The sequence below is a fragment of the Pterocles gutturalis genome, unplaced genomic scaffold, assembly GCF_000699245.1.
Source record: "Pterocles gutturalis isolate BGI_N339 unplaced genomic scaffold, ASM69924v1 scaffold15972, whole genome shotgun sequence".
Classification (NCBI taxonomy): Eukaryota; Metazoa; Chordata; class Aves; order Pterocliformes; family Pteroclidae; genus Pterocles; species Pterocles gutturalis.
This window is the reverse complement of record NW_010115838.1, coordinates 31,165-41,116: the sequence shown is the minus strand read 5'-3', so window position 1 is coordinate 41,116 and position 9,952 is coordinate 31,165. Positions and strand designations below refer to the sequence as shown.

At 35.1% G+C, this 9,952-nt stretch overlaps 1 protein-coding gene across 1 annotated transcript in view; it reads right to left on the bottom strand.

Moving 5' to 3' along the window:
• ADAMTS6 (ADAM metallopeptidase with thrombospondin type 1 motif, 6) overlaps positions 1-9,952 on the bottom strand; it is a gene marked incomplete at its 3' end in the record, with an annotated part of 68,376 nt that overhangs the window by 31,202 nt on the left and 27,222 nt on the right. The window contains exon 6 of the mRNA XM_010075329.1: positions 7,747-7,888. Within this exon, the coding sequence (XP_010073631.1) occupies positions 7,747-7,888 (142 nt within the window). The remainder of the gene's footprint in view (positions 1-7,746; positions 7,889-9,952) is intronic.

The following is a 9,952-nucleotide window of genomic DNA, read 5'->3' as shown; positions in this document are numbered from 1 at the left end:
TCAGCAGGAGTGTGCCTCAGTAAATTCCTAAAGACAAAATGAAAGCAATGCGAAATTACTATGGGCTGTATCATACTACTAATATTTGAGCAAAAACCTCTGCTTAAATCAGAAGGGAGTTCTGTTTGAGACAGACATACCATATCCCAAAATCAACAGAATATTTCCTTATGGAAAACTAAGCGTAGCACAGAGGATTTATTAACTAAGACAATGAATCAATTTGTAGAAGTAATTTATATCAAAAACAAGAAATCAGAAGTACTTTTGTAACTTCTTTTAAATATATCCAAACTTATTTAAGAAGCTGTTTACTTTCCCCTACTGCTCTGCATTTAAAAGGAAAAGTAGAATCTGGAGTACATTCTCCATCACCCTGTATGTGAAATTAAAAATAACATCAGTATTCATTTGAAAACAAGTAAGATATCTAAAAAAGAAGTGGAAAATCCATCTGTGCTGTTATTTCATTAAATGCAAATAGAATTACACCAGGTAATGCTATGGCTATGTCTCTTTATTTTCTGATTATTTTGGAAAGTCAATAGAGAAACTATGACTAAGGTGCATAAAGCTTTCTGTTCTCCAGCTCCATCCCATACTTGGTACTACCTTAGTCTCTCACAGTTATTGATTTGGGTTATTTCCTTACTATCACCATCCTATCTGTAACATCTTTAAGAAACTGTTTTTAATAAGCCAGTCTTAAAAATATATGAGGAACTGCCCTTGAAAGGTCAGATCCAAAATCACTAGTAGAAAGTATACTGCTTTTTTTCACACACTAACACACACACACACACACGCACGCATACCCACCCACCCACACCCACCCACCAACATAAGGTGAACCTTTAGGGTAGCCTTTTCTTCACTGGTGGACACAGGATGAAGCTAACATATCTTTTGCCAACATTAAATTTGTGTGAATAATTTACTGAAACTAAGAGAAAGGAGCATACTCTGAAAATTAACAAAAGACCTCCAAGTCTCCAAATGTGTGGATTTAACAACTACTAATTTGTAAAGCAAACAAGGGAAAGTGGTGTAAAAATCCAGAACACATAAACTGAAGCTGAGGCCTTTCACAAGATCAAGACAAGATAGATGACAACCTGTAACGGTGTATCTTAGGGCTCCATGACTTCAGTTTGGAATTCGGATGCTTGTATTTGCAGTAAATTAAACAAAGCTGAACCCATCTAGAGAAAAAAAACAGCAAATCAAATTATCTTCCTTTTGCCTAAGTGTTATCAATGATGGAGCCTCCCTCTGTTGTGTCATGCAGAGTTACATATAGGCATTTCAAATTATGTAATAGCTAAGAATCCTATGTCATAATCATCATAAATGGTAACAACACAGCACAATGAAAACTCAGTAATATGAGCAAAGATCATATTGCTGTGCTGCACTAAGAAAACACTAAGAGTGTTTTCAACAGCAAAGAAAGCCTCCAACAAAAGTTAACAGTTTGGCTCACAATATTGAAACGATAAGATGGGAAATATATTCACAATGTATATTAAACTTTGATAATTTGGGAGTTTCATTTTCTATTCAGAAAATTTAAAAAATACTAATTAGGATTTTATGTTACTACAGCACATTTAATCTATAATATGCTGCACCTCTTGATGAGCATTTGCTAAAATAGAGCGTAAAAATAATTAGCTTGAATTGCAGCTTACAATTCAGACCTGAAATGCATCAACCTGGAGTATTTTCAGCCTCACTGCCAAAATACTGCTGGCAACACAATTAAAACTAGAAGGCTGTAATTATGGGTGAACTTCAGAAGGTTCAAATTTTAGTTCAGATAAGCACCCAAAAGTCACCATTTTAGTGCTCCACTACCAAATGCTCGTTAAGTGGTGCAGCATGTTATGAATCACAACATGCTGAAAGAATGTGAAATAGAATCTGAAGCTTAAGTCGTACATTTGTATTATGTTACCAGCATTCTTTCCTAAATATTGGGTGCTTATGTGAACCTTATGGAAACTACAGAAGCCCCACAAGGTCAATCACCTCCAAGTAGCATCTTCCCTTTCAAATCCATTCAACCTATCATATCTTTATTCCAACCACATTCCAGTATCTGGAATCTCATTATTGCTTCTACTATCCTCCAATGCACGCCTCCTGATTTGATCACTAGCTTCCTCTTGCACTTTTTAAACAGCTTTCATAAGATCCAGGCACACCGGTGTTATGTCTGTGTCTCTTGTAAAGAGAGAGAAAGACAAAGAGGGAGAGAAAAGGGGTTTGGAAACAAGATAGTCCTAGGAAAGAAGAAAGGGGACTACAGGACCTTGATAGAAAAAAGATACAAAAAGGATCTAAAACAACTTCATGATTCAGAAAGAGGATTTCCCTTGGCTATACACATCCTAATATATATATATATTTAAAAAAAAAAAAAAGAGGGAACAAAATTCACTTTAAGAATAATAAAGCTGAAAGTGTTTCAAATGTTAATTACAGCACAATCCTTACAGCAAGTCCTTACACAAGAAAAACTTTAATAATTCTAAACACAAAAGGCCTGCACTATAGTGATGAGAGGTTTTGCACTTGACTGGCAAGACCTTAAGAAATAAAAAATAATGGAAAAGTTGATAAAAATGACAGAGTATAATACCAGGATCTAAAATTCCTCTCTTCGCCTACATGTACTTTTAACACCAAATTGTGAGCAACGTAATATACATCTATCTGGTCGAACTACTTATGCCTTGCTAACAATCAAGTATAAAGTGACTTAGCCATGGTATGACATCTGAAGCTGGAGTAAAAAAAGTCACTTTTCAGTGAGTTACTAAGTACCATGTACAGATTCAACTGAATGCATCATCACAGTCACAGTATCAACAGGTGAGGGAACAAAAGAAAACTGGTAGTGCTGGTGCAAAGATACACCAGTGGCTCCTCTGCCTTTCCAGATTCTGCTTGCCCCTTCCTATAAAAACCCTACATCAAGCTGAATACCTCTCTGTTTAACTGGAGTAAATCACATAAGTGTTTCATGACAAAAGCGACAGTTTAATTCATAAACATTAAAGTTCATATCACCTGATTACAAGGGTCAACTGTAATTCAGGCTTTTTTGCCCTAGAAGAAATACTATAGAACCATTGCGCACAGCAATTTGTTTACTCTCCTGGATTTGAAAGTTAGCTGGCCAATGCTGTTTTGTTTTGGTCCCTACTAACTAATTCAGTTGAACTATTCTGTCTCAGAATTGGCATGTGGGAAACTAGGAAGTAATGAGGGTATGACAACTGCATGTCCTGTGTTTCTGCAGTCAACACTTTCCCAGCAACTGTCCATGAATGGTAATTAACTTTATGGCCAGTCCCCATTACTCATTAAAAACTTCCTAGAGACAACTAATGCAAGGGAGCCACTGAAGGACTCTATCTTCATTCAACCTGTTTACAAGCAGTAACTTCATAACTTGACCTCTATCTGTCCTCCAAAACACACTAACAGAATATGAATAAAAACTGGTATTTGAGTTTAAAGCTATTTTCATTGGCAAACTAACAAGAAAACTTAATTGCAAACATAAGACCATGACAAAGAAGAGAGCTCCCTGTCATCAGCTAAAAACCATTACCTGACGTGTTAATCTCTAGTGTGAAATATAAAGAGTGGTCCTGCTGATTTCAGTGAAGCCATGTATGCAAAGGAAAGGAGAGTTTGCCCCCTTTTCCCCCTACTCAAAAGTATTTACTGACACCAATGATGGTGGAAAAGCATAGAACACTATCTCTGAAACCCATGCTAGCAGCCAACAGCTTCACAGATCATAAAATGCACCACAGCAATATCAACCATATGCATAAAGTATTAACTGCTATTAAAATGTCTGAGACTTTAGCCTCTGTCCTAAAATTGTGGGGACCAGCTCTAAAGCAAAGCATTATTTTGAACCACAAAATCTGTAAGGTACAGTCAGGCATATTCCAGGTATTATGTAAACTCATAAAACAGAGAAATTCAAAGTCAAGACTGGAATTCTTTCCTGAGTTAACCCAGAGACAGCCAACTGTTATAGGCAGATGCTCAAAGGTTAAGGAGGTAAGGAGTGAAGGAAAAAAGTTCTCCTTACACTCACCTCAAGAAAAGGATTGAAAAATATGCTGAAAGATCAGGGGAACTGGTATACAAACAGAGCAAACAACCTGACAATCGGCAGAAGAGAATTCACACTGCATCATCCTAGATGTAGCATACCACAGAGCTACACAAATGAACAGGAACTAGCGCTGCTCCTCGTAACCTCAAAAACTCCCATTGCAGTGAATCCAGTAAGACGCCTGGAAGCATATACTGCCTTTAGGAAAAAGCTATGCATGATTATTATATAGTGAAATTTCCACCATCACAATTTGGCACACTGTAACTCACAAATTTAATGGTCTCCTGAATCTGAAAGTGTATCCTAAAACTGAAATATTTTAAGTAGCTTGAGACATTGCCTCTCATTTCTTTATTCAAAGTATCTATTTCTTCACTTAAATTCTCTAAAATTGTCCTTGTACAAGAAATGGCGGAAAGTGTAGTATCAAGAACAATGCACATGTTGCATTAGAAGGTTCACTGTCTATTCGCCAACATGTAGTTTTATTTTTTCAGCTCAAAGAGCTAAAGCATCTCTTTGAATTCTTGCCCAACTTAATGTGCTGAACAATACAGGGAAACCTGACCCATAGCCACAATGCTTTTGCTAGAAAAATCCTGTCCATAAGAGACTAAACAGTTTAATTAGGTCCAGTACTTAACAATCATATCAAAACAACTACTACCAAAGAGCTCCTTTTAAGGTCAATTTGGCTACTTGTCAGTAAATACACTCCCAGAAAGGCAGAACCTTCCAGCCCCTTTAGTACTTCAGTTCTGATGACTGAATCATTCAACACCTCCCCAATTATTTAACTTCAAGTTCCTAAGTGAGAAAGGCTTCAGGTACTTGAATGAACAAAATTCTTTGCAGGATTAGGACATGATCTATGATCAAAAGCAACAAACTGTTTGAAATAAACATACAGAAGGAACGGATGAGGAAATATGGGAGAAAAGGCAATGAACGCAGACCAACATTAAAGCTAGATGGTCGAAAGAGGTAACTTTCTAAAGGTTAAAACAAGACATTATGATAGAATTCCAAAGCAGAAAGAACATGAAGATTTACCAAGTCACTTTAAAAAAAACCCAATTGTCTTGACAGCTACATCAGAGCCCAAAGGAGAGCAGTAATTTTCTGGCCTTTGAGCTGAGAGCTCGATTGTTTCTCTTGTCATGTCTCACCATCACACATCAGTCAAAAATGTGAGCAAGAGAAAAAGGCAAGTAATTTTCTGAGATTTCCCTTTGGTTTAGAATTTATTTCCTCTGGGTCACTAAATCCCATGTTGGAAAGCCTGCTCTACCCCTTTTTTACCAGTCATTTCAAATAAAAACTGCTACAAGAAGTGCTAGAAAGCATTATTATACAAAGTAGGTTCAATGTTAATTAAGGATTTTTTCTATGTTTTTCCGACCACAGTTGCACATGTGTTTGTTAGAATAAGATCAACGAACTAGTCATGGCATCTTCACATGAATAGTACATCAAATAGGAATATCCGAAGCACTGAACTTTTTTCCTTTTGATAATGAAAGAGTCGAGCAGAGTATTCAACTTAGCTTTTCCTGGTATTTAGATCTAGCTTCACTACTGAGTTCTAAAATCCCCTTCATATATCAATACATCTTTCTTGTGCGGGTATTTTCCACTGCCACCTTCCAAAGATCTTTTTTTCCCCCCTTTCAAAATTACCACTTAAAATCTGTATGATCATAATCATCATGACTGCATTCTCAGAGCATTACAGCCACAGTGAGTAACATTTTTAAATGTAGACGCTATTTTAAATTAGTAATTTCTTAGAGTGGATATTACCAGACTCCTACAATAATCTGTAATATTAATGCATGCAGTCTGAATCTTATTATTAGAAATAGGGTTTTGTTTTCTGAGACACTTATAAGTTATGCTCACATTCGTGACACACTGATGGAACAGTCAATTACACTATCAATTCAGAGGACTGGTAATAACACATGAAGACATCTTTTAACTACTGCCTTAATTAAGTGTTGACCTCTTTTTTTGTAACTAAAAGGGAGTCCCAACAAAAATTCTGAAACAAAAAGAAAGCAGAAGGCAGAAAGCCAAGATCACCTACACACCTTCATTACTTCCAATTGTTTGTGGTTTAGAAACTGGTTTAAGAAAGAAACTGTACTGTGCAGTGTGATCATCACAACAATGATTATATAGTTTAACAATGTTTGAAAAAAAAAACATGTGTGTGGAAAAGGCAGGTTTTGCACATTATTAACTTTCGAGTTTAATTTAAAATGCAGTATATCTCCAAAGGCTGTGCTATAAATCATGGATTAAATACCTGCAGATTTCCTTAGTCTGAAAATAAAGGAGTGCGTGTGGTAACAATTTGTAAGGGGGAATAAAAAGGTATGATTTCAATGTAGTGACAGAAAACAGGGTCCTTAAAGAACAGTGGCGGGAAGTGAGAATTTAAAAAGGAACAATAAAGGCCACAAGAGGTTTGATGAGGGATTGGGAGAAGACCCAGTGAGCTAGTCAGCCAGCTACATGCAGCTTTTAAACCCTCTGCCCAATGCGATCTGCCAAAGACGCATCCCAAGAATAATAATGTATTTATCACCCCAGGGATATTAGAAATTGACTTTCTTTGTAGCTAGCCTTTAGAGAAGTATATAGAGTATAAATTCAATTATTGCACTGTTTTATTTGAATAATCTAAAAATTAAATTATTATTAAAACTTTTTACTTTTAAATCACTAGATACATTTTCAAGGTTTATTTAATTTAGTCTCAGCTGATTATTTAATAACAAGTGCAACAGAATGCATCCTTTTACTACACACTTTGGGCTGCAAGATTTTAAGTAAGTATTTACAAATTTATTACCTAATGGCCTAAGTGTGCAGGTTTTCATTTCTACTGTAGATTTATTTACCTCAATTATTGCACACTGGTACTTGCAGTCAAAGCTTTGCTAGTATTTAGCTATTTAGTATACTGTTCAGCTATCTAGCTTCATGCTCCTCTGCTCCCATAACCATAATCATAATTCATCTTTCCAAAAACAGATCTGTACAATGTGAGAAACAATAAACTGAATGTCAAGGGAAAAAAAAAAAAAAAGAAAAAAAAAAAAAGGAAAACCAGACCTGACAAATCAACACAAGTACAAAAGTAATTTCAAAATGTAGCTTTAAATTGCAAAGTTAAAGCCAACACAACAGATTTCATGTTTTGGGGTTAATAGAACATGAACCTGATCTCGTTTAACTGAAATCAAAGAAAATTCTGTGGTACATTTAACTAAAATCAGCAAAAAAATCTGTAGTACAGTTTATAAGAAGCATGATCAAGTGTTCTGGTCTCCTTTTTTTTTCCTAAAATTAAAGAACGCTTTCCCCAGCTCATTGTTACCCACACGTTTTGGTGTACAGTACAGACAAACGACTCAAGCAAAAGATGCAGCATAAGGATTAAAATGTACCCTTTGCTTATGTATGATGGCACCAGACACGCTATTGGAAATCTGTAACCCACGACTGCATCTAACTAAAGATTTATGTTATAAAGGTATATATACAAATGACTAAGCAGAACACTCAGCATAAGGATTAAGACTTCTTACCCCATATTTACATTGGCGGGATGTTGCTCCATACTGGAAGCGACACTGTTCATCAGCATCATACACCTGACCTGGGGCCACAGCTGGATAAAGAAAGTCACGCTTGGGAGGCTCATTATCAAGGCAAGTACCACGGCCCGAACTGTTCAACATAAAGGACCAAATCAATTAGGAATTCTACTGACTGTAAATCACAGCAATGATATCATGTATCTAGTTCTTACTTTTAACAGCGCTGGGTGTGAAACAAATATGATTGCAATAAACAAACAGTAAGATGGTACACCCATAGTAAAAAGAAAAAAATAATTAGAGGGAATTAAGAGATTAAAATAATTTTTCATCATTATTATTAACAAAAATGCGTATTTTAGATTGTGAAGTAGATTTAATATATTATCCTTTTTTAAAGTGCGATAATTTCTGAGCCACACAAGACTGATTTTCATTTTAAGATTCCTATTTGTTTTCAGTGAAGAATAGCTACATTTGGTCATAGAATGACAAATAAACAAATTAAGCAAATAAAAGAAATTCAGTTTACCATTCTTAATGACCCATTTGATCATTCAGAAAGCTAAGTACAATCTTATAGATAGGTATGAGCAGCTTAATTGGTTTACATAAAACACATTCAAAATTCAAGACGACTACATGTTTATAGGATAAGGAACTTAATATGCACGCTTTTCTTCCATTTGAGTGAACAAAATAGTGACAGTGGTAAAAGTTTTGGAGGGTCTTCAAATTTACCTATATTAGAGTGAGTAAAAAAAATTGTATGGATTCAAGATTTTTTCTATTTTATTAATAATACTTAGCCTTAAAAAATTCATGTTAGAACTAAGGTAACCACATCTGAAAACTAATATTTTCTTCTTTCATATTCACTGTTTTGTTTGGCGGTTGGTGGGGTTTCTTCCAAAATATGGAATACCCCAATATTTTAGTGTGGTGGAATAAATAACAAAGAAAGCCAAATTCAGACAGAATTTTGTTTAGAAAACTTTTTACTTCGCTAAATATAATTACTCAGTTTTGTTTAGTCAGTGTGTCTAAGAAAGGATAAATGCTTTTTTACTTTCATTTCGCATGTGAATAAGTGAGGATTTTTAAAGAATTCTTATGCCAACATTTCAAATTTTTTTCCAACATTCCTACAAATTTTGCCAGCACTTATGGGTTTTTTTCCATATCTTTTCCATGTACTTTGCCAAAGGAACGTAATTTCAGAAATGAACGTTCTACATATTTTTTTGGAGATCTCAAATTTTCTATATTTTTCACCTGCAGATTAAAAAAAAAAAAGAGCAAGAAGCCTCCTTTAACTACACATTTTATGTTCTCATTTTAACCCTACTGTATTTAAATCTGTGAAATACTGCAATAAACCCCTTCAAAAAAACCAAGAAGCAAACAACTGCCGACTGTTTCAGAAGGCGGCAAACGGCAACTAAGGCTACAACTAGATAAATACAGAAAAATGTAACATATTCAGTTACTAATCCCAATGAATTTAGTGTGATTTACCTGCACATACACACTCACCCCTCCTTAGCCGAAATCTACCTTTAAAATATCAACTGTGTGGTTCTGGCATAAAGAATAATGTACTTGCCTTTTTGTTCTAGTTTTAACTATTGCAAACATATATATTTTCTAATAGCAGAGGTTGGGAAACTATCCTACATTCTTTTGAAATATTCCAGTGTTGTATTTTGCATGTATGAGGAGCACATGTTAATAATTCCAATATGAAAATAACTCAAACACAATATGATTTTTCTGTATTGTCTGGACCAAACTGCAGATAGGAAACTTTGCTTAAACAAGCAGTGGGAACTCTAGAATTTGACATCAGTTTAAGCTAGTCTTGTATATGATGGGAGCATTTCCATAGATTCTAAAAGTGCATAGTGTGGTCTGTAAACTGTGAATTTGCAAGCAGAGAGCCAAGGGCACAGCATTTTAAAACCCTCATTACTTTTGGTGACTCTCCCCATAGGCATATGTACCCCTGCACAGATTAGATTACAGAATCAGATCTAAACCTTTAAATTCACCAAACTTGTAAATTAAAGTCTACACCTGCTCAACAAGACATATAATTGCAGAAATGTCAGTCAAAATCCTTGCAGTAAATTCAAAAATATGCCTCTTCATCTTTAATGAGAGGATTTTCACCATAATGAAGTATTGTCGTAGT